The 25,186-nt window shown below is 40.6% G+C and overlaps 2 protein-coding genes across 23 annotated transcripts; one reads left to right on the top strand and one right to left on the bottom strand.

The window, feature by feature from the left end:
• Positions 1 to 554: 554 nt before the first annotated feature.
• On the bottom strand, positions 555 to 6,699 carry agr1 (anterior gradient 1). Of its 2 annotated transcripts, none has more exons than XM_086265943.1 (8): positions 5,257 to 6,699; positions 4,694 to 4,815; positions 4,442 to 4,505; positions 4,112 to 4,164; positions 3,367 to 3,443; positions 3,202 to 3,265; positions 2,634 to 2,717; positions 555 to 1,565 (listed from the first exon to the last, which is right to left on the bottom strand). In XM_086265943.1, exons 1-8 carry the CDS (start codon positions 5,355 to 5,357, stop codon positions 1,516 to 1,518), a joined length of 615 nt encoding a protein of 204 aa, XP_086122069.1. In that variant the 5' UTR covers positions 5,358 to 6,699; the 3' UTR covers positions 555 to 1,515. The 2 variants fall into 2 exon arrangements, with proteins under 2 accessions (XP_086122069.1, XP_086122068.1); XM_086265942.1 differs by having other exon boundaries at positions 556 to 1,565; positions 4,694 to 4,818; positions 5,257 to 6,698.
• On the top strand, positions 6,044 to 24,151 carry ift54 (intraflagellar transport 54). 21 transcript variants are annotated; one of them, XM_086265926.1, is made up of 17 exons: positions 6,044 to 6,345; positions 8,403 to 8,471; positions 9,542 to 9,703; positions 10,308 to 10,436; positions 10,704 to 11,114; positions 11,260 to 11,331; positions 11,519 to 11,539; positions 11,695 to 11,718; positions 12,349 to 12,424; positions 12,650 to 12,667; positions 13,679 to 13,769; positions 14,670 to 14,756; positions 14,968 to 15,133; positions 15,220 to 15,256; positions 15,368 to 15,444; positions 20,024 to 20,241; positions 20,462 to 24,151. In XM_086265926.1, exons 1-17 carry the CDS (start codon positions 6,223 to 6,225, stop codon positions 20,625 to 20,627), a joined length of 1,947 nt encoding a protein of 648 aa, XP_086122052.1. In that variant the 5' UTR covers positions 6,044 to 6,222; the 3' UTR covers positions 20,628 to 24,151. The 21 variants fall into 21 exon arrangements, with proteins under 21 accessions (XP_086122052.1, XP_086122062.1, XP_086122051.1 ...); XM_086265936.1 differs by having other exon boundaries at positions 12,647 to 12,667; positions 13,682 to 13,769; positions 14,998 to 15,130; XM_086265925.1 differs by having other exon boundaries at positions 12,647 to 12,667; positions 13,682 to 13,769.
• The last annotated feature ends 1,035 nt before the right edge of the window (positions 24,152 to 25,186 follow it).

Here is a 25,186-nt window from a genome sequence, read left to right as displayed (position 1 = left end):
TAGGATGGATCTTAATGGACATAAAAGAGTTTTGAGAGCTGACGTTAATGCAGGCTTGGGAAGCATTAACATGCTGTTGCCTTTCTGCTTTAAAAGGTAAAGGCACCATAGTGGAGCCATAACAATTAAAAGCAGCTCATTAATCCAAACTATGACAGTGGAAAACTGCATGGTGGCTATTTGTGGCAGTGCAGCATGGTCTCATTCTGTCTAGGTCTGAGTTATCTGATTTTTTTTTAACTTTGCAATTGTCTTCTCTGCTTTCAGAAGACCATTTAACAACTGAAGCAGAGACACAGCCTGAGATAAAATGCAAGGATTACCCAGGAACTAGACTGTAGATCAAACTGCCTTTGCAACGATATGAAGTCTGCTGAGCTTCAAGCACAGACTTATTTGTTTAACAAAAATATATCAACTCTCTCAACAATTAAAAAGGGGTATTTAATGTAGGTCATTTGATATGTTCAACATTATTATTAAAGTACTAAAAAACTACCTTTTTATTATTAGCATATATAACTGATCAGATTAAAATATCCCATCAATTAATATTTGAGTAAATTCAATTTCTCTGGAAAAATTCTCAACAGCATGAGACCCTGGTCAGCTATAGTACACTGCCACCTAGTGGCCAAAAATGACATGAAATCCTAGACACACTCACTGGCCATTTAATCAGTTACACTTTGTTAGTACTGGTTTGGAAACTCTTTTTCCCTTCAGAGCTGTTTTAATTCATCGTGGCATAGATTCAACAAGGTGCTGGAAACATTCCCCCAAGATTTTGTTGCATGTTGAGATAACAGCATCACACAGCTGCTGCAGATTTGCATCCATGGTAAAAATTACCTGTTCCCCCACATCCCAATGGTGCTGTATTGGATTGAGATCAAGAATCTAAATTGATGATCTCAGCTTTGTAACATGGTGCAGTAGCCTGCTGGAAGCAGCGATCAGAGGGTGGGTACATAAATGGATGGACATGGTCAACAGCAATACTCAGGCAAGCTGTGGTGTTTAAACAATGCTCAGCTGGTACTAAGGGGTCAAGAACATTTCCCCACATCATTACACCACCACCAGTACCATGAACCTTTGATACAAGGCAGAATGCTTTATTTTGTTTACATCCAATTTTTTGATATCTGTGATTTTAGCACACGTAAATAATACTAAATAATCAACACTATGTTTTCTAGTGATTCTCACGGAGTTCTTTTGCTCTGATGTAATATTCACTTTCAAATTAAAAGTCACAACAACACAGATCAACACTGCCTAATCAACTTCTTATGGAACAATACCATCATAAACAGTTCTAAATAAGCATTATCACTGTGTTTTTAATGAGTAGTTTAATTACATATTAAGTGTTGCATGAAAGTGAGAAAGACTGAAGATGACTTTCTTTTCCTTTATTTTGGTTTTATTGAGCACCAAAAGCATTTAAATTATTCAGTTCTGACCACTGAGCAGTCATGTGTGGAAGATGCTGAGACGTCCGGCACCACGTTAGAGTTCGCTGTGCAGCGGGACTTTGGCTTTCTTCATGTTGTCGGCCACTGTGGACAAAGAGGGGACAAATAAGAGGAAGGCAGTGCTCTTACATGAGTGAAGTAGTTCAGAAATGAAACCTAAACCTAAGCTGCAGGTTTAGGTTTCCTACTAAACCTAAACCTGCAACTACTTTTCCTTTACTACACATTTAATGGCTTCAACTTCTTATCCATCCATTCGCTTCTGCTCATCCTTTTCAGGGTGCTTCAACTTCTTATTTTAAATATATTTTTTCTTATGGGGTTTGTTTCAGAGATGGCAGATTCACTTTGTGCTTTTTAAATATATCTTGTTTTAAGGTTTTTACAGTTACAGGCAGGGCATCACAGTAGCGTGGTTAGCACTGTTGCCTCACAGCAACAAGGTCATGAGTTCAACTCCTTCACCTGGCCGGGGCCTTTCTGTGTGCAGTTTACATGTTCACACTAGGTACAGTCCAAAGGGTTAACTGGTGATTCTAAATTACCCACAGTGTGAAAGGTTGTCTGTGTCTCTGCATTAGCCCTGCAACCTGTCCAGGATGTACCCAGCTGGGATACACTATAGCCAACTCTTATTGTGTTTAGATTTTAAATATATTAAAGACAAATGTCCAGGGGACCAATAATCACAAGGTTTGGACCTAGAATAGCTCCATGAATGATTTACAGTAACATAACAGTAATCAGCAAAGACATAATGAATGCTGGTGCTTTAAGTGTGTTAATTGTGCTTTTAGTTTCCAGTGACAAAGCCATGATTTAATGATAATATATCGGGAAAAAACAGTGTCACATTCCTCACTTGCCTTCTCTTTTCCTCGTAAAAAATTGACTCTTTGTCCTTGCACTGCATTTGCAAACCTCCCACCTCTTTGGCTACTAGTGCTACAAGTCTGCTAAAGTTTCTCACTAACATCCACATGGAGCTCAAAATTCTTTCTGTCAGAACAATCTCATAAAAAAAAACTTCGTCATTTCTGTCAAAATATTGAGGAAGGGATAGGGTTCAAGCTGTGGGGGATTAGTGTGTCTGCAGTCTGCTGACAGGTGAGCTGTGCAAACTGTCATTAGAGAGAGTGAACAGTCACTCACGGCCTTGGATGTCACTCGCTGTGTAGGTGTAGAGGTGGTTGCTGTACTTTCCAGTAATGTCTGTGCGCACAGTCAAGGTTGGATCTGTAGAAAAACCACACACATGAACAGCTCAGGAAAGTAATCAGTATTATGTGACAGCTGATGTGCATTTTATAAACTGAATATGTTTCTGTAAAATTCTTTATCTAGAAAAATGAGTGAGGAAGCAAAAAGAACCTTGGGACTATCCACACCATTAGATCTGGCAGGGTTATGCATGCTTTTGTTATATCTAGACTGGACATCTGTAGACTGCAGTTAGTCAGTCATCTCTTGCTCATTTACAATTACTTTGAAATGCTGCAGCCAGATTACTGAAGGGACAAGAAGCAGAAGTACTCCAGTGTTAGTGTTAGTGGCCTTTCACTGGCTCACTGTTCATTAGAGACTCCACCATGAAGGGGCGCTGTTTGTATTTGAATGGTTTTATTCTGTGCTATGCTTGTATCTCTGTTCAACCTCAGACAAGGACAGTAAACAATCTGTTCTTCTATATTGAAATTATATTAATAATGTAAGAATTTACCAACAAAGAGGATTCTGGGAACATAGTAACCGTCAGGTGCCAGATTCTTGTCCGAAGTCTCTTCCTGTGTATAACAATATAGTATTTATTGCACATGATTTTAATAATAAAATATTTATAGATATATATTTTTTTTTTCTGCATATGTAACATATCTTTAATTACCACCACGTTGAGCATGATGAAATCCTCTTTTGCCATTTTCTGGATAGTCTTATCCGCAACAAATGCCTTCTTCAGGTCTGTCGAAATACTTTGGTTTAGTATTATATTTAGACTGGCTTTCAAATAATTATGAATGAATTATGAATGGAAATATTAATAAATGTATTCTGCCTATTAAATGTCAGAAGGAGGTAAAGCCTGTTAAGTTATTACAGACTGCATTTATAAAATTGCCTAACAAGTCAGAAACAAGTCTGGCAGGTTGGACCTTTAGAATATCACGTAGGGGAATACACAACACACTATAAATATATGAATCCTGTCTTGTTAAAATGAGGACACATTACTAATAAAAAATATATGCAACTTGCTGCAATCAAACAAAATGCTTCAGTGTTCTGAGACTTTCAGCGGGAGGATGCAGAACGGGCTGCTTTTGGTCCACCGTAGAAAAACTCAAAATTTAGAGCCAGACTTCACTCTGTAGGTGGTCTTCATTGTTTATGGGTTAAGAAATGCCAGTGGAGACTTCCACTGAGCTTATTTCACAAAACCAGCTGAGTGATTTATGAACATAACTCTCACATACTTCACTGCCTGCTTTGTGGGTATTACAGAATGCACCCATTGTGTTTCCCGGGAAAACAAACAAGCCCAAGTCTGAGTGAGAAAGACAGCGCAGGAGGTGCAAGCCTATATTTTTTAATATATACGCATACTTAATAAACCAAAGTAGCAGCAGTACCTTTACTGTGTGGGCAGTTGTCTTTATGATGAATGACCATGAGAGGTTTCTGACTGTGAGAGCAAAACCACAGAGTAAGAACTCAGTACATTCCACAACACAATAAACACAGTGAAGGGTGTGAAGGCAGTCTTACACAACCAAATGCCTTAGAAAGCAAAGTCCCCATGCTGGATTTACAGACAAATGAAGATTAAAGTAATAATGTGTTTCCCTTATGGAAAAGTAATGGAGCGTCATTCCAACGCAGAAAGACACAACAAAGGAACAGACTTATCCGAACAAAATAAACTGACATCCAGGACCTTTACCCAAGGTTTAGAGTCCTACCTCTTGGCCATTTTTGCTAGGCCGTCTTCATAATTTTGGGCCCAGTTAATACCACCTCCCCATCCTGCAGGCAGGAAATAAAAATACAGTGATAGGTCAACAACACTGCTGCATGTTCCCAGTACATTAACTATGTCCCCAAACAAGCAAAGTTCAGATTTTATTGTGTCTGACAGCTATACACGATCTTATGAAAAGGTTTATAGGACATTAACTGGAGCTGTGAATATTGACAAAAGTAGATTTGCCCACCTCTTGACAAGGACTGACTCTTCACTTTCTTTTTAGCTTTCTGGTCCCCGGCACTGGCACAGAGGCCAATGAGCAAAGCAAGCAAGACCCAGCGAAGCATTGTTCCTTGTCCTTTCAGAGAGCTGCTGTGAAAGTTGGCAAATGAGTTCCAAGGAAATTCAGTGACATTTATATTTAAATACAAAACACAAATCAGTTTTAGCCTGACTCACATTTGACAGATATCTAGAGCTGCACTGACTCACCAAACACACCTAACTACAAGGCGGTATGCAAGCAAGCAAGAATTCATTAATGGTTCACCTGAGACCATGTAAATAAAATAGTTTATAAGCTGTAATTCTACACATAGTTACCACACTTGTATTTGTAATGGGGAAAATATCAATTCTGAAATAATGTGAAAAAGTGTAATTTGAGATAATTATAATTAAGATTCCTTCATTTACAAATCATTTTCAAACCTTTAGTGAGGCATCTCACTAAAAGCTAGCTTTGAAAGGAATCATAATACTTTTTTTAAAAGTAAATGAAGGTATTCAGGTAGCAGGTAAATCTCTTACCTCGTCAATATGAAGCAACAAGCATCTGCTCTGACGCTCCTATGTGCGCTCTCTATTTTCAGATTTTCTTTTCTATCGAACTTGTCAAACAGGTATATCATATTAGGCTTAAAAAAACAAAACAAGCACGCACTGCCTTATTAAAAGCAATTGTACTGTGTAATGGGATTACACCAGCAGATAGGGAAGCTAGCATTAATTTGGTTATTATCCCTTCTGTAAGTTTAAAAACATATATATACTTTATGGGCTTTTACATGATACTTCAGTCTATGGATTAAGAATAAATAAATAACTCAAAATAACTTTTTATTTGAATTTGAATTTCGTTCTCTTAAAAAGTGTCACCCTGAAAGTACAGTTGTTCCTAAAACTGCTTCTATGAATCTTCCACGTGTTGGTATAAAGGAAACTCCCACTCCATGCCCGAATAAAGACAGGGATGTATGGCCCATTTTAATTTTAATCAATTTTTGGCCATAGTCTCCACAACTTATGGGGCAGAGTGAATTAATTTCTGTTGTTGCAAATACTGATACCGGAACTCGGTAAATGCTTCTTTACGCCTCGTGTACTCCGAGTACTGTATCTTTGTAGTCTGGCTTCCAAAACTTACAGTTGATGAATGGCCTATTTTATTTTGTATGTATATTGAATGCTTTTATCTAGTTGCTTCTCTTTTCAACCACGCTGTTCTGTTTTGGCGGAAATAATAAAGAATTTTCTATCTATCTACTTTGTCTAGCCATTTATCTAGCCGATTGTTAGTTGTTGCTATGGACACAAAAACCGCTTGGCAACTGTAAGCCCTTGGCGCAGGCGCAGTCCTCTTAAATGATGCACTGTGGGATTGCAGGACATTGACATAGCAACCAGGCGACAGAGTCACTAAGTTTTTCACTCCTAGTTAGTTTCGTGTATTTTTTCTTGGTTAAAAGTACTTAGCTTGGCTTTTTATTTACTACCATGAATGCGGCAGTGGTGAAAAAGACCCAGGACACGTTGGGCAAAGTGATAAAGAAGCCGCCGCTCACCGAGAAACTGCTAAGCAAGCCTCCTTTTCGATACCTGCACGATATCTTCAGTGAGGTGAGACTCAGCTGCTGACATTACACTCGAGAAAGCAAGCTGGATTTTATTTAAGGGGCGCGACACTCTTCTCAGAAGCCTAGCAAAGCCCAATGCCACTTCTAAGTTAAAAACACAGACACGGGAGCTAGTTAGCCGGCTAATGCATAAAAGTTAGCATGAAGCTAACCAAGTAAGTTCGCGAATATTACGGAACATTTTGTAAGCTCCGATTTCTGCGGCTCCAGATTGTCAGTAACACTAATCCCGATAGTCAAGGGGTGCATTAGCAATTCATTTAAATGACAGGTTGCGCTTTAGTTAATATGGTGGGTTAGCAAGTGAGCTAGCTGTTTCAGCAGCGTCGTCTTGTTGCTAGGCACGACCTGAGCGCACACACGAATCAACAAACCGTTTTCCCCCGCTGCTGGCTTAAAGGAGGGCACCTGCCAGTTAGGATGAACCTGTGCTAGGTTCCTTGAATCCGTCACGTTGAGAACACAGATGCTGATCAGCTTATGGTTCAGCTAAAAACAAGCACAGGCTGTGCTATAATTGGTGTTTCTTTGATTTCCCTTCATTTATTTAAAGCTGCTTGCAAGGCATGCATATATGATTAAGTTATAGCCGATGGCTTTCTGGGGTTTGCCAGGAAGATCTGTCTTCTGTGGCCTAGAGTAAAACACTCTCAGATGAAGAGAAGTGCAGATACAGATCAGGGTCAGTTACATACTCTCACAGGTATTTTATGTGCATTAGACAAGCAATTGTACCACGTGAGAGTTTTCTGGTTCAGAATGGGTGTAGGTTGTGATTACACCTGGCACTTCTGAAAGTAGAAAGCATTTTATTGTCCTGACTCCCTATGTGCTCTTTTCTGTTCTCTTTCCTCTGCCCCTCCCTGAGCGTGCTTCCGTTGGAGGATTTCTGTTAAAAGGGAGTTACTCCACTCTACTATCACAATGTGCTTGCTCATAGGTTGTCACTTGTTTGTTGGAGTTCTTTAACACTGTAGGTGATAACCCTACCATGAGGCAACTTTTGTGGGAATTTGGATTATACAAATAAACTTGAATGGAATTGAATACTGTTTCTCTTAGCCATTTTTAAATGTGATGTTTAAGTACGTGCATGAGAGAAATAACAGCCAGTATAATAGGATGAAAGGAAACAATATAAGTACAATAAAGGTGATTTTCCACCTCAGAACAGTTTTTTCCCTCCCTTAGTTAGATAAATATCATCATTGGCATTGTGAAATCTAAGATTACTGGAATTTTCAAAGAAAAGATTAATGAGTCTAATGTGTAAACAAAAGAGGCAAAAGAGAACCTTTCTCAGTTTTTAATTTTTTGGGTGGTTAAATGGCATCCATTTAATTAGGAGTCAGAAATGACAGGACAATATATGAATGTATTCTAATGTTGTCTGTGGCCACCCTTCCAAAGATCCATTTTGAGTAAGTACAACTGCTGCAATAGTATCATGGTTCTTTAAACACACACATACACACACAGGAAACACTGCATCATCTCCACGGCCTGTTGTCAGAGCCCTGTTGTTAGTACACTGCTGATCTTTATGATCAAACTTGCTTTGCTCACTTGCGGCTTCTTTCATTTTCTTTTTCAGCATTTTATATGCACAGTTGACTCCTTTTACATAAGGTGTCAAGCAGAGTAAAATCTCTTACGCTCTTCTCAACAGAGGTGCCAACTCATTCTCACCTGTTCAGCAGTCTTATATTTCACTCCAGGTTCATGCATATTTGATAAAGGGAAGAGTGTCGGCATGTTGGACTCCCCTCCTCTGACTAGGAATATGTCTGAATATGACTGTAGGGCATAAACTGCTAAAGCTATAAAGGTTTTTTTGTGGTTGTTGTGTTACTTTAATGTTTAGGTTAATGCTCAGCAAAAATTGTTGTTGTTTTTTTTAGCCCACAGGTGAAAAGCACTGTTCCTGCACATACATACAAACAGACTTCGGAGTGAACTTCTCGATGTACAGAAGCTAAAAATGGCATATCGTTGTAGTTTCATGTCTGTTTAAAATGACCCTTTTTCAACCATTTTCAGGTCATCAGGACTACTGGTTTTATGAAAGGCCTGTATGAAGAAAATGAAATGAAGTCAGACAGTGTAAAGGTACGTCTGTTTGACGGCTATGCTTAATAATATCACTAATTACAGTCTTTCCTTTGATTTGATTTTAATTGACTCTTTAATGCAATGGTGTTATGACCTAAGAAGCAGCCTTGCTCAATTATTAAGTCACACAGTCCTGTGTAATGACTGTGTGTGTGTGTGTGTGTGTGTGTGTGTGTGTGTGTGTGGGGGGGGGGTGTCAAACGCCTTACAAGAAAACAAAAATGTAAAGTTTTGGTAAAAGCTCATTCAGACATTGCTCTCAGTTGTGAAATGCTTAATCATAAGGCATAGGCTGATATTGTTACTGTCATCTTTTAAAGACTTGCCTTTTTCTCTACTTTTTAATGTCAGCTATGTATTTTATTAATTGCTTTGAATAGAGATTTCATAAAGGCATTAACACTGAAAAGCTCACCCTATTAGATGCGACACAGAAGGGCCAGGTGATTGCACCAGACACACGTCCTTATGTTATGCAGTTGGCAGCCTTCTCAAATGCAGCAGGCTGATGGACCAGAGGGGCTGTTTAGCTGGGTTATTAGTCTAGAGTAAGGTCTGTTTTATTAACATCCAAGAATTAAATCAAAGGAGTGTTTTTGTCTGTTCCTCCATTATGAAAGATGGTCCTTGTTAAAAATCCAGGTGTTCCATTTCACCTTTTGTCTGCCTTATTAAAAACAAGACTGATTGGCCCTTTGAGGTTCAGGATTTGAAAGCTAACAATTATACTCTACAAATGGCACAGTCACATTTACAATGTGTGGCAGACTTAAGATTCACACCCTGCAAAGTAAAATATACTTACTGTAATGTAAGTAGCATTATGAAGAAAATAGTGGTGTCAGAGTTAAAGGGTGGACACAAATGGTGATTATGGGCCAATTATAGTTTATTTGCATGCTATTTTATACCGGACTCAACCAAGATGCTCATCTAAGGCAGAAGTAACTTCAGCTAATCTCTGCAAAGATCCACATTTCTCAGATTGTTTAATCATCCTAAACTGTGTCCGAAAATGAATCTCGTTGGAGTTACCTCCTGTGCACTGTCACCCTTTTTCTTTCTAGGATAAGGACTCAAAAATAGCCTTCCTTCAGAAAGCGATTGACGTTGTGATGCTGGTCAGTGGCGAGCCCCTGGCAGCAAAGCCAGCCCGCATTGTAGCCGGCCACGAACCAGAGAAAACCAACGAGCTGCTGCAGGCCATCGCCAAGTGCTGCCTCAACAAGGTCTGTCTTATTAGATTACACACTCACGCTGAAAAGCTAAGTTAAGAACGCACTCTTATTTCACTAATTTATCCATTTTTCATGTTGTCTCTGTTATATCCGAGACACAAATGAAACTAGCTCTCCATTAAAAGGAAAATGAAGTATGTGTTATTTTTCACATCCAGATATTGCTCGATTGGGAAAACTGTCTGGCTGCCTCAGGGAGACATTGAAAGTATTTAATTGAACCCTGGAGATTGAGTGTAAGCAGATGCCTGGGGTTGTTGCTCCATAAATGTATGTATGTGGTTACAATTGCTGTAGTAATGGTATTTAATAGCAGCAAACAAATTAAGAACAACAACAAAAAGTAAAGCGAATTCCCACAAGCCTTTCATTTTAATGAATAGTGAAGAACTGTTAAATGGGCTGTTTTTCCTGAATTGTGTTTATTTTTATTTTTTCCCCTTCAACCGAATCTTAGAGTTTTCAGATTTAAGGTTCAATCCAATCATAAAGTTTCTCCTTTTCAGGGACACTTTGGAACGTAGATGCTGTTTAAAGCTGTTCAGTGAGTTTTACTTTATCACATTGTCTGATCCTCCTGTACATTTAACTGCAGATGTCCAGTGATGACGCAGTGAAGCGAGTGCTTAAAGGAGAAAAAGTGGACATTAAAACCAAAGCCAGTACCTCTAGGTCCCAGGACAAGGAGAATAGGGAGGGACGGGAACATCATGTGGATAGAGAGGTGAGTCTTCTTAAATGGCATCCATTAAATAATCTAACACTTTCAGACATATTAATGTTTCTTCAGATGTCCTCAGAATCTATATTTTAACGTTCACACCAAAATACTGCAAAGAATTTTTTTGTAGCACACCTCAGAGATATATATATATATATATATATATATATATATATATATATTTATATTTACATTTTTCAATAGGATTTAAAAAAATGATTAGGCCTACTGTGAACTGCATGATGTATAACTGTTAATATATTATTTCAGGAGAAGAAGAAGATCACAGAGCGCAGCAGCAGCCGGGACCAGAAAGACCCAGACCAGCCCAAAGAACAGGAGAGCCGACGCAGAGATGGAGAGAAAGAGCACCGTCGTGACAGAGAGCGCTCGGAAAAACACCATCGCAGCGAACAGGACCGCCATGCGAAAGACCGTGACAAGGACAAGAGTCGAGACCGGGAACGAGACAAAGACAAAGGACGAGTCAGGGACAGAGACAGAGAGAGAGATCGAGACAGGGAAAAGGACAAAGAGAGAGACAGAGAAAAGACAAGAGAGCAAGATTCTCACAGAGAGAGAGACAAGGAAAAACGAAGAGATCGAGACAGAGAAAAAGAAAGAGACCGACACAAAGATGGGGATGAGAGGAAGAGAAGTGGAGAGAGTGGAAACAGCAAGGTATGTTTGCAGCAAGGACAGCACACATTTCCCTTTTCCAGTCGCCGTTTCAGCTTAGAACATGTTAAATATACAGTGTGTGACTGAACAAATACATGAAAAACAACAGAATGTAGTTCTTACAGTTGTTTGTGTGTGCGTTCAGGTCCGAATATCAGAGGAACAGCAAAAACCATCCCCTGAAGAGCCCATTAAAACAGCCAAACCTGCACCAGCGGTAAGATCTGTATTTTCAGATATCTGACAAATCAAATCATTTCTGAGTTTCACAGACATTAATGACAGAGAGGTGCAGTGGTTTCATTTGCTTACGCTTGAATTATTAATCCTGACACATCACACGGGCTCATGAACTATTCTAATTTCTTTTCTGATTTTTTTTTTTTGCCTCTTATTCTTGCAAGGAACCAAATCCAGCTGAAGAGGTATTACTGCAGACGATTTAGTTTTTGAATGTAGTGGGTGGCTAGCTGCGTGGTTAAAGACTACTTCAGGCTGTAGTGTGGCAGATTGTGTTCCCTCACTCAGTGTGTAACTGATACATGTGATGATTGTGTGACTTGTATTTTTGTCTTCACAGCTCACAGAAGCAGCTGAGAACCAGGTAAAAACTCATTGAAAAAAGGTCTCAGTGGGATTTCTTCATTTCAGATCCACTACCAGTACAGTTACAAACCTTTTGATATTACTGTGTTTAAATACCTCCTGGGCTGTGTTAGAGGAAGTGAGTTCCCTGTGTTTCTGTTGTTTAGCTGGAGAATAAATGTTTGAATGTCTGAGTTTCGTATTTCTCCTCTAACACATCACAAGATGATGTCTTGGTGTGGCAGTGTGTTTGTACTGTCGCGTGTTGTTCAGTTCAGTGTAAAGCAGGGTTCACAGCTGGTTGACAAACATGATAAATTCTCAGTTGTCTGCATTTCTAGCTTTGCTTTGTTCTTACTAATCTTTCCTACATCTCCCTCGATATTGTTGCGGTCTGTTTGGGTGAGATATAATCTTAATGCCTCTGCAGTTATTATATTAAATGTTTGGTTTTGAAACTTTTGTACCTCGACACAGCCTCTTTTGTTTTTCAGGAGGGACGCAGCCCTTTGTTTTCTGTGTTATGTTAAAATGTTACTACATGACAAAGATTTCAGTTTTCAGATAAAATAATTAATTACAGTTACATCTGTGTGTGCTTGTCGTCAGTCATCCATTTTTTTCTTTTTTGTGTTTTCCTTTAACACAGTCTGAGAGTCCAGCGAGAATACCTCGGCCTGCATCTGCCAAGGGGCAGCGGCGAAGACCCAAAATGGGAGATCAAGGTGACACCCGGCACCCCCTCCTTCAGCTTTATTCATTGACAGCAAGAATATATATTTAATAATTAATAAAAATGTGGCAGAAAGACTTTTTAGTTTGATAGTTTTCTTTTTACGCTTCAATAATAAAGTAACTTGCTCATTCGCCTTGCTCTTCCACTTATCCTTTTCAGGGATTACATTGTTGTGTAAGTAATACATTTTTTTTAATTTGTTTCCCTGCAGAAGAATCTGACAGTGAAGGCGGTAAGTGCTTGCTCTCTTTTATGAGTTCATTTAAAGAAAACCAAAGTTTTTAAGTTATTCCATGAAATCGGTCCCTTAAAAAAAGGTCAACATAAAAGGTTAACTCAGATACTGATTGAACATTAATTGTGTGCATAAATCAATCGAATTACTCTCACAGTAACACCTTTAACAAACCTTAGCAGATACATTAACTACCTCTGCGGTGACAGTAGAAGGTATGAAATAACTTGATATTCCGGTCTGAGTAACAAAGTGAGCCAGTGACTGAATGACTCGCTTACCGTTTAACAACGATAAATTTTTTTTTTTTTTTTTTTTTTTTGTTAAAACCTCTGAACAAGTCGTTCAGGTTTGTTTGTGAAGGTCAATATTAAATACAGCGTTTCAATGGGACCCAACCCAAACTCACCTGCATGCAAATGAATAGGAGCCACACCTGTGGGAAAGATAACAGCAGGACAAATAGCCCCATGAAGCAATTATGGTTTATAGAAATTCCAGTCAGTCTTCACATTTCAGCAGAGCTACGGTAAAAATGCATTTTTTTTTATCTGTCCGTGGAAGCTTTGACAATGAGATTTTAAAGCCTCGTCCTGTGTGCTGTACCACCTGCACCAGGCAGTAATCTGCCCTCTTTTGCACCTGTTTTGCTTCTGACTGCACTCTGTTTGAAAGAAAGGTGTAGTTTAGTTTGGCGTGGTGAGAAATCACGAGAGCCTCACCCAGCAATGGTGTCAAAGGAGCTTGAAGTATACATCAGTGCATCCAGGTGAGAGTTTAAGCCACTGGAGATCTGAAAGAATAAGAGCTTTAGTTGATGCTAAATGAGTCTTTAAATCATATCAAAGATTTTAGGAGTTTTATAATAGAGCACAAAGCTAGCTCAGGAACATTGGTGCATATTTGGTCATGCAGTGTTTTATGACGAGTCAGAATACAAAATGTTGTTATGGGAGGGATTCCTGTTATGTTATGCAAAGCGAATTATTATCTGTTATTTTTCTTTAGCAGATGGAGATGTTCATTTATCCCAGAGACCTGTTCCTCAAGAAAATGGAGAAGTTGGAGGATCGTCAGCGTCATCTGACATGGCTTCCAGGTCTTTAAAGTTAACACTGTCACTAATGAGCCACTGTGCATGGTCACATGCAGATGCTATTCAAGTTACATGTTTTAGTACTGAAGTGGATTTTGTGTTTGTCATAAAACACACACATAGAAAAAGTTGTATTGATTGAGTGGTAGTTACACACATGAATACTTTCAGGAAGTTTTATGACATGTAATTTCACAGTTGCAGTTTAGTGTATGGTAACCAGTTAATATTTTAACATACCATTAGCGAGGTGAGATTTCTGGACATTAGCCTTATTTGTCAATGTTTGGGAGGTCCGAGGAAAAAAGAACAGAAGTAGATTGAGAGAAATGCTTCCTTGGACTCGTTCTGAGGCGCTTTATCACAGTGTACTGAGGAAAAAGTCACTCTGTGGCTGTTTTAGGGTTGGAACTTCTTTAGGACACATGCCTGAAGATCCTGTGGGATGAAACATTGCTTTTGCGTGTTTTAGGAATTAAATGATGACATTAGAGCCAATATTGTCCGGGCTTTTTCCTCACCTAAAAATGTTTGCTCTTTTTTCTAATGCTGGTCCACACTTTGGACCTATTTCCTCACCACAGGGGAACCATGAAGTGTTTATGATGTCCACTCTACCAGCATGCCTTATCTTATAGGTGCCAATCATTGTGTTGCTGGCACTTGAAGGTGCTGGTACTGAGCTCTACACGATATGACCATATCATGCAATGTTATGCACAAACCTCCAGTAGACTTTACAGTTTGGATTATAAGGAGAGGAAACGATTTGATTGGTTGGTGGAACAGCTGTGGTGCAGCAGCATCTGTTGCTGTTCTCAGTTTTGTTTATAAAAAAATGAAATGTAAAGCTGTCTTTTAGATTATGGTTGATTTTTTTTTTTCTCCATTCTTCAACAGTAGACAAATAGCACGACCCAGCAGTGCTCGCCCAGCACCTCCTCGAGTCAAGAGACAGGAAAGCTACACTGATGCGAGCCCGGCTGAGAGGTGACTTCATCATTCATATTCATTAATGTTTCTTATGTTCAGATTATGCTGTGTGACATCATTCTTCGCCTAGTTTAGTTCCTACTAGATGTTGAGCCCGTCTAAATGGTTTTTGAACAGTGGAGCAGTGCAGCAAGTCTAACCAGTCACACAGCAGTCAAGCAACATGAATCTCTCCTCTTCATGCTCCTGCCTTTTAAATCTTCTTTAGAATGAGTCAGCCTCTTTGTTCGTCTCTAAGGCTCTCTAGTGCCAAGCCCTCGGCACCCGTCATCATGGATGGAAAAAAGATCGCGGAGGAAGATGAGGATGATGATGAACAGTTTCTTGTGGAGGAGGCAGTCCCTCCACCCTCAGGTGCTCCTGAAGTGGAGGTGGTGAGTGACTTGAACAGTAACTTTTTCATAGAAAAATCTAAGCAAGGAGTAGTTACTATATGTTCTGTTATTCTTATCTATTACAGGAACCTACCCAAGAACTAGACAAAGATGAGAAACACGGTACAGAGCTACATTTAAAATATATATATGTGTGTGTTTGTGTGTGTTTTTAATTCCAGCAGTGCCTCATTTTCTTCTGAATCTCCTGAAATTACTTTTCTCTAACTGTAGGTGGCCTCGTGAAAAAGATCCTTGAGACCAAAAAAGACTACGAGTCGTCCCCGGTGTCCCTGAAATCTAAAGAACAGGTACTGGCCGTGTAGAAGTATTTCGCTTTTGTCCACTAGAGGGCAATATTAGCCTGGCTCTTACCGAAAAACTAGTCTCACCAAAAACCTGGGTTGAACCTTTCCGCCATCTCTCTCAGTCATTCTTTCTGGAAAGCTTGCTCCTTGGGAACACGCTCTTACCACACCGAAAAAACACAGCGCAACCCTGGTTATTATCAAAAGAAAGATATAAACAAATGAAGTGGGGAGGTGTAATTGCACTGCCTCGAAACCACAAAAATGTTCCCCATCAGTGAAGCTGAAGGGCTAATCACCAAACAAGCAAGTATGGGCGTTAAAGGACCACACACACAATTAACACACTCATCAAGATGTCTGGAGCAAAGTGAGCTTGTTTTCTTGGGTTGCCCACTATCTCAAGTTACATACTGCTTTATTTTGTTAAAAGCATCTACAATCCTTGAAACAGGCTTTTTTTTAGCTCATGCCCTCTATTTTTTACACGTCTTTATACATATACATGTTTTTTTGATGTGTGTTTTTGTTTTTTGGGGACTGGTGGGTTTCGCACACAGATCAGAAGCGCTCGGTTTTATCGTTTTTTTGTTTTGTTTGTTTGTTTGTTTTTCTATTTTCTCCTCTTTGACTTTTAGTCTTCATAATATACACGATTGACCAGTTTTCTCAAGGTGACATGCTTCTGCCATTGCTCACGTTCGACATTTCCCCACAGTGAGCCTTTGTATCAGCCAGCGAGAGACTTCCATCAATATTTGGAGTATCAGACAGTGTGAAGCTTGCAGTTTGGTCTGTAGTCCGTGGCGTGAGGTGGTGTATGCTGTCTGCTTTGGGTGGTCCACTTCACTGAAGCTGACCACCCTGCCTCTGATGGATGCACTGTTTTGGCCTGTAACTCATGCAAAAACACCCTGCTGATCTATCTCTTCCAAACTGCGACTTCAGGCATCATCCCTCATAACTCACACCTGCAGGAATGTTTTGGCCCAGCTTTTAACAAACCTTACTGTTGTGCGAGCGTGCACATGTGCAAACAGACACTCACAGAGGAAACCTTCAGAATAACCGGCTCTTTGAGTAACGTGAGCGCACGCTTGCGGAGATTATTCTAATTTTCTTAATGTAGCCTCCTCAGATTTCAGGGGCCTCCAGTCTGCCATCCTCGACTCTCCTGTGTGATCTGCAGTCGAATGTTCGCCCCTCTGCCGCTATTGGCTTTTCCTCGTCAGCTGTATAAAGAACTATAATGACTTCCTTCCTGACATGAAAGGGTGGAGAGGTCAGCTTAGAGTAGATTTTTTTTTCTTTTATTGTAATCACAGTAAAATGCGCAGGCACAAAAATGTAAATATTGAGTTTCATTGGTGTGTGCAGTTTGAAATTATGCTGCTGCAAGTGGTATTATTTTAATACCAGTATTTAAAAACAGTGTCTGAGTAAGTTGCAAGTCACACTGATTTAGCATCAGGCTCAGTACGCACATCCTGGCCTTTTTGTATATTTGAAGTCTTTATTCTGTCCCACTTTGTTAGTCCTAATTTAATTGTGTTCTTTCTCTGCTGATGTAAATAAAGGGAACACTTAAACAGCCAAGTGATTACATTTTGCCGTGTCCCAGCACTGTGTGCGTGTCTTTTTGGGGATGACCTTCCTCATGACCTCTTGGTGGCCTTGTATATTATTCCGAGATGGTTCTCTTTCTATTTAGACAGAATCTGCTCCTTGCAACAGCTGCGTTTTCATAAGAATTTTTGTGTACTTTTTTCCCCCCATTAAATTAGCCTTGATGAAGGTTTGTAGTGTATAAATAAACCCCGTGGCATACAAATGGATGGCTGTTGAGTGAGAGTCACGGAGCAGGAGGGCCAGAATACTCTCTGCAGAATTGTCAAGAAAATAAATACTCGGTTCTCCAGACCTGTGTCTTCATAAACATGGAGCGTTTTTTGTGGAAACATGAGGAAATGACCCCGTGGCATTCCATTAGTCACATTACTTTTTTAGAGGTCATATTGACAGGTTTTGGTCAGGTTTTTGAGTAACCTACCTGAAGGCAGCTGAAAATTGTTTTCTGGCTTGAACTCCACCTTGATGATATATTTAATACCTTCAAAGCCGTCGCTCCATGAGAACCTTTTAAAGATTATGAAGCTTTTTTTAAAGCTCAGTTTCCATTTTCCGGTTGCTGCAGTACAGCCAGCGGTCCCCTGGAAGTTTCCTCTCACTTCACCTGACACCCCAGGGGTTTGCTCCTCGATGTCTCCCCAGTGGGCCACAATGACCTTCTAACAACATCCTGTGACCTCATTTTTTTTCCCCTCCTTACTTCACTGACTTCAAACTATTTTTATGATCTAGCAAGACTTCTGAATAAACTTTTAGGAAAACTAACCCTAAATCTCATTCTGTGATTACGCTTCCTGGCTCACCTCTCGGGTTTTTTACAGGAAAGCAGCTGACATCTGCTGTGACGGTAATAGCCAGGTTTGCGCTCTCTTCTAAGGAAGCTGATGTTACGCCATCAGTGACACAGCTCACGTCTAAATCATTGTTTTCCCAGTTAATCAGACCCTAAAGATTGCTGTGCCACTGACAGGCTCCATGTTTACAAGCCATTTTTCATGTCAGAGGATTCTTTGAAGAATGTTTTTCTCCTACGCCAGAAAATCCCCACAAGCGCTCCATAAATCACATTTTTGCATGCATTTCCTAATTAAGCTCATTAGGCATGTGATGACTGAGTGAATTTTACTTTGTATTGTACCTCACCATGTCATAATCAAGTGTTTGGAGATTTTCGGGTCTGCCGTCCCAACTTTTGAAGGAGGTTTTTAAATGTAATGAATGCAGCTCCACGGGACAGAGAAAACGTTTAAACCTTCGAAAAACCTCCTAAAACCTCTTTGTTTTGAGTCCACAGCCACTTCTTTGGCATCAGCCAAAGGTCATGTCTTCCTTTTGCATCGTGCTTTTATCGCCGTCTAAGATAATGGGAAAACCTGCCCCTTTCCTCCTCTCTCGCCCCTGCGCCTCTGCGGTCACCTTGTCTAAATATTGTTCTGTGATCTGGGTGAGAAGAAGGAAAACTAGGAGCACACAGGTCTCGCAGACACCGACGAAGACCTCCATAAAGCTTGATTTATATCTACATGGACAGAGTGCGCATGTACAAGGGGTCATGTTTTCATGCCAAGTTTTTTATTTTCCAACAGAGAAGAAGTGGTGGGGGTGTGGAGGTAGCATGGGGATGGCAAACAGAATGAAGCCATGGGTCCCGTCTGGGCTGTGCAGACCAAACCGCAGCCAGGCAGGCCGAATGAACCATAGAGTATTTGTCTAGCTGCAGGGTTCATGGTGCGCAGTGGAAAGCCACCCACCTTGTTGGGGGGACCAGCAGGCCAAGGCATTTCAGCCCTCACACTCTTGCGCTACCACAAAGGAACAGCAGAGCGAGGTCGACAGAAGTGTGTGCTTTCCCTCTGCAGAGAAATGGTGGCAAACAATAATGTTTGATGTCATTTCTGCTGTGTGGTCTCGTCTAGTCGAGCTGCTTTTCAGAATTGTAATTAGTGAGGCGATTGGTTTGTTTTAAGAGGTGCCTTGATAAGGCAAAAGCTACAGTGCCAGCTACGCCAACCATATGTGCTCCACTGCTCAGCTGGGGGCGTGACAGTCGGTGTGTTTGAATGAGGAAGCTGTCATTTAGTTTGCACTGTGCTGCAACTATGAATTCCTCTGCCTCGTGAAGGCAGGTGCTGCCATTTGTGAAGCCAAATAGCATAATTTGGGCCAAGCTTGAAAGGAGGCATAAGTGTAGGAGTTGTTACTTAATACTTTAGTAAAATAACCCCACTGCCACAGCCTGTTACTAAAATAAACAGGACTTAAAGACCAAGTTTGCTGGTGGGGGTTGTTCACTGTATGCTTCGTCTGATCCTCTGGTTGGGGTGTGTGTGTGTGTGTGTGTGTGTGTGTGTGTGTCTGTAAGGTTGCAGTTTGCAGTGCTTTCAAATTACGCACACACATTCAGGCCTTGCGAATCCCAGCTGAGCAAACATCCTTGGGTTTGCTCCTTACCGAGGGAGGTCCCTCCCTGATACCTTCCCCTCCTTTTCTCCATCAAGGGTCTGAGTGTAATTGACATAGAGCGACCCCCCCCCACCCCCCACCGTCCACTTTAGCCGCACACCATACACTGGAAGCCTTCAGCAGCCAGTCAGCCCCGTCCTCCTACTTTAACCAACACAATTCAGCAGCACCTTTGATCTTTATATATACAGCTAGGTTGGTAGAATTCCCGCCTAACATTTTTAGCCTTGAAATCCCAAACCACTAAATGCAGCCCTGCTCTGGCTCTGGATATTTGAGACTTTGCTGAAAAAGGTGGAATTCCTAAAGAGGGTTTATTGTGTATTGGTCTGGGGACACATAAGTGATTTGTGTCTGTTTGAAACATTGCTGAGTGGGAAACCGTCCCACGTCATCAGCTTGCGTGTGCTTAGAATCTGATGTTTGCAAGTTTTGAATTCAATGTTTTTAATCCACCCGACCTCACCTGTCGTACCACCTTCCCTTTCAGAATTTGGTGTCTGAAGCAGCGCAGAAAAAGGAGCGGGATATGGTGACAAAAGAGATCGAACGGCTGCGCTCATCCATTCAGCTGGTGTGCCGTAGTTCCCTACCTTTAGGCAAGATCATGGACTACATCCAGGAGGACATGGATGCCATGCAGGCTGAACTGCTTTCCTGGCGGCGGGAAAACAAGGAGCACGCACAGGCCTTGCTGCAGGAGCAGAGGTTCGGTCACCGAATAATTAACACACTTTTTAATCTTTGTGCTGTTTCCAACACCAGATCACACACACACACACACATTTGTGATTCTAGCTATACTCTTTTTGTACTCTTACAGTCAAAAAAAAGAAAGACGACTATCAGTACTTCACAAGCTGCTAAGTCATCTTCTGCTTTCATGCACACAATTATTGTATCCCTTCTTTGTGTGTGCGTGCTGCAGAGCGACAGATCGGGCAGTGGAGCCTCTTAAAGCTGAGCTAGCTGAGCTGGAGCAGCTGATTAAGGACCAGCAGGACAAGATTTGTGCTGTACGGTCCAACATACTGAAGAATGAAGAGAAGATCCAGAAAATGGTGACTGGAATCAAGGTCTCCTCCAGAACCTGAACAAGAAACAAGATGCACAAGAAAACCCCCAAAAACGCACTGAACATTCAGGTGGGAGTGGGTTCTGATTCAGAATAATGGTAAGGCCATTTTTCTTGGAGGTGTTGTGGAATTACGGGACCACTTTTAGGTTTTCAGACCAGGAGATGGACCCAAATATATTCCTACTCCACTTTAAGATATTGGTACTTGAAAGGGCCGCTCGACGGTTTAGAGGTCTGAAACTGTTCCCAAAAAACTAGATGATGGATTGGAAAAAGTGGATGATGCTGGAGACATAGCAGCTGAAAACACTGACAGATGAATGAATAAATAAAATGCATCTTTATGATCTGCACACTAACGTAACCCAATCTTTGGCCCTTCTTTTGAAATGGTGCCTTCGTGCATTGAGCCAGTGCACAGCTCACAACTTGAACATTACAGCAGAAAGCTGCACATTCATCCACTGGACCAAATTTGAAATGTTTCCTCGTTCATTTAATCACCGAGTTTTTGAGGGCGTGGTGCACTCGGCATGTTATTCTTGTGAGCACTTGATATTTGACATGCAGTTTGACCGGAGTAGTGAGCAGACCCGTAACAGTAATTAAACATACTCACGGCACATCCAGCTGATTGAAAGCAGGAGGAACGTTTAGATAGAACGTTTACATTTTCTACAAAACAATCGGACGCTCGTGGAGAGGCCTGGAGTGGAGCTGATAACAACGCGTGTTACATGAATGTAGTGTCTTGGCATGAATTTGTCCAGTAACATTTTCCAACCTTTTAACATTTCATTGACATTTACAGTTTTCATAAACCAATTTTTTTTTTTACTGTGTTAAATCGAAAAGAAAAAGAAGACTGCTCTGAAATTTTCTCTACATCAGTTTCACACATTTTATTCAACCATCTGTGAGAACTGTCACAGTCAGCTCCGACACGAAACAGGCTTTACTCTGCCAGCTCACTAGGGATGGGTATCGTTTAGGTTTTATCTGATACCGGTGCCAAATCGGTACTTTTGAAACGGTGCTGGTGCTCAAACGGTGCTCAAACCGGTGCTTAAAGAATGGAGAACACAAAATTGGTCCAAAAACCTCTCATGTTCAGCTGTTTTTTGTAAAAATATAACAATATTAGCCTTTTCTGCAGCTATGGGGCATATATGGTATCACTCTTGGCTGGAAGCAGTGCTTAAACAATGGAAAAAACACAAACTTTGTCCTAAACCTCTCATGTTTAACTGTTTTCCACTTTTTCTTTGGTCATTTTAGCCCTTTTAGCCAGGGTGAAGGGAGTATCTGCCATCAAACAAGAGGACAGCCGCATGTAGCTATGATGATGTTTGCTAGTTCACCTTACATGCATTAATGTAATAACGTGGTTAGCCTACTCAACGTAAATTAGCTACTCACGCAGAGAAGAACGGCTGCTGCTGCCACCATCATCCGTCATCATTTCTGCTACACTGGCAGGGCTAGGGGCCAGTACTCTCCTCTTCGTGTTTTTGGGGGATGTTGCATAACAGGCAACCCACCCGCAGTAGATGTGCACGGTGTGAGGTCTCGCAGCAAGCTGTCAAATACGGCGCATTTCTGGGCTTTTAAAAAAAACGCTATGCGTCGCCAGGTGTTTCATCGGATTCGAGGTGTTAGCTCCTTTGACAGTATCACAGTATCAGCTTAAAGCACTTGTTGCTGCTGAGTTTGCATATTTTGCTGTGAAGTACAGCCAGACTTTTGACCGCTTCGCCTTGGACATTTTTAATCTGTAGCTCTGCTCTAACAGAACGTACGTACCTGGCCCCGCCTACTATCCTCGGAAACGTAAAATGATTGGCTAGAATCTAAAGTGTATCACAGCTCAGGAAAAAAAAGCACCGAAATAAAGCACCGAAATGTGCGCTGCTTTTCGGTCTGGTTACTACCGTTTATGTCAGAACCGGTGCCATCATGGCACCGGACACCGGTACCCATCCCTACAGCTCACTAGTGCAAAGTCTGTGTAATGTCTGATGTCCCCCTGTGAGAAAAGTAGATGTGAGCGGTGATTTCAAAGTGAGTCAGTGAGTGTCACGCATCCTGCCTCCTGCACGCTTTAACCAGAGCAAACCTTCATCTGACCCAAACTGTGAGCTCACAGTTGTGTGTGCTGCATGTGGGAGAGGACACCACCGGCAATATCTCGAGTCTTCGTTCTTTAGCTGTTATCCGAAGGTCATGAGTGGAAACTGCTTGCGCTACTTTAAAAACACTCTTCCACTTTTGAGGCACTGCTGCACTTTGATTAGAGCGTTTTTAGAAAAAAGCTTTTTGCAATAAGCAATGTTCACACTCTGTCGTATTTCTAACTCTTTTATAAATACACTAAGCTTGTATACTTTAAAGGAAAAAGCAGTGAGCATGCAGGGGAGCCACCATCTTGTACTGTCGTACTGCCAAACTGATAGGAAGTTTTGTAAGCTTTCTCTATACATTGAAAAATATGAATTCATATTTTACTAGCTTCCTTTGCACTAATATGAACATTGCTGGACTTGTAGTAAGTTGGATAGTAGAGATGAGAGACTGAAACTAGATCCTGCCTCAGTTTCCCTGAAAATGTTGGTATTGAAAAGGTGAAAAAAAGAGTCATCCAAATGTGAATGAAACAAAAATACAAACTTTGCGTGGCTGCTGAGTGAAAGTGCGGTAACCACACACACACAGAAAGTAATTTACAGTAATTTTACAGTTTTTAAGACTTGTACACAGCTTGTTATTCTGGTTGGTTCTGCTGCACTTTTTCTTCCCAGAAAACACAATTACACAGAAAATCACTGCTGGAAAATAACACTTCCTGTGAAATGTAGGTGATTTTGATGAATGGAATCCATTACACCTTTTCTCCATCATAACCACTAAATGCAGTTTTTACAGAACTAGATGCTTTATTTCATATGCGAATGTGGCGACTTGTACACTGCACAGCGACTCCCTTTCTCACAAATATTTACACCACCTAAATATTTATTTTCTGCCCAGACTAGGATTTCTGCCTGCCTTACCAAACCTGTGGGTTAGCAAACTTGTGGCTGACACAACATGTGGGCTGGGAGTCATTGGTGGAAAAATGAGGCTTGAAACTAGAACAGAAAGCCAGTGGGCAGACATTTGTAGGCTCTGATGTTAATTTAAACTGCATTCGTGTTTGTAAGGGGAAAAATATAATGTGGCTGTCTTTTAAAAACGTGGCACTCTACATTTTAACTTATCAGGCAAAATACACTGTAATTTGACTTATCTCCATATTTATATCAGTATTATAAAAATAATACATTGGAAAACTTACAGGAAATGTTAGCGTTCTGAAAAATGTCTTTTCAAAAATCTCATCTGGAAAAGTGGGAACCCGCATGCTCATTCATTATATTAAAAGGCTTTTTATCGTGTACACTATAAACTGTACATTATGTATATGTGGAGACTGTATCATAGTTCAAATAATTATATAATTTTGTAGTGGAGTGAAATAAATGGTTACATTGCAATAAAGAATTGTCTCATTTTTGTGTGTTTTTGTATGAAGTTTGAAGATGTTAGCTTGGTCTAGATTATTCCAGAATAACATTGGTATCATTTTTTTCATTTCATTTATATGTATTTCTTTTTTAAAGATTTTTGATACTCACACCCTCAAGCAGACTCTTATGTGAAAGACTCGTCCAGCAGACCATCCAGTGACATCCAGCAACTTTCTACGGCAGCGCTGTTACAGACATCTTTGTAAGACGCCCTTTAGCATCACTTTCACAGCAGCTGAGCCTTTGTTTTGCAACCTGCAGATTTAGCTGAAGCTCCTTTTGCAGAAAGACTTCAGCACACGGCGCTAAAGAAGGCAAGCCTCAGTTGTGCGTGTCTGTTTAACGATGCAGTGCAGGACACAGCAAAGTGACTCAAGACATGTCAGACAAATTCAGAGCATTTTTCTCTGAATTTATACAAAGCTTAGAAGCTCTTTTGCTTTTGAGTTTCACTAATCTTGGAGACAAATGAAAATAAAATCACTTTTGCGACTTTAATCTGTGGATAAAACACACAAGTATCCTGTTTTAATTAAATTATAATTTAAAATGATCGTGTGTGTGAGAACTAACCTGAGTATTTTGGCAGATTTTGTGTTATTACTGACCACCATGACTAACACTATGAAACTAGCTGAAGTGCACTTTTTTAACCATGAGCAGGTTTCCATGTTCAGCGATGGCAGTCTGTAAACAGTCCGTCCTCCTATGGGGCCACATGGCATTTATTTTTAGAGCACCACCAGGACCTCAGTGTCTGTCAGCAGGCAGCATAGAAAGCCATAGCTGCATGCCTGCCTGGTGTATGTTACCCACCCCAAAATTACTCATTAGTTACAGCACAGGTGGCAGAATCTCATCTGCAACTATCAGTTAAACAGCATCTTCTTCACACTACACACAGATCTCATATTTGACTTACACCGCAGAGCTATGAACATTCATCAAATTATGCCTCACATTCATTTGAGGTAAGGCAGTGGCCTGCTACATTTTTAATTCAGCATAA

This window comes from Aulonocara sp. 'chitande type north' Nkhata Bay, linkage group LG16, assembly GCF_057382095.1.
Source record: "Aulonocara sp. 'chitande type north' Nkhata Bay isolate Kocher_YH1m ecotype deep benthic linkage group LG16, A_spYH_male_GT1.1, whole genome shotgun sequence".
Taxonomy (NCBI): domain Eukaryota; kingdom Metazoa; phylum Chordata; class Actinopteri; order Cichliformes; family Cichlidae; genus Aulonocara; species Aulonocara sp. 'chitande type north' Nkhata Bay.
The sequence above is the reverse complement of the archived record's forward strand: the minus strand, read 5'-3'. Positions and strand labels throughout refer to the sequence as shown.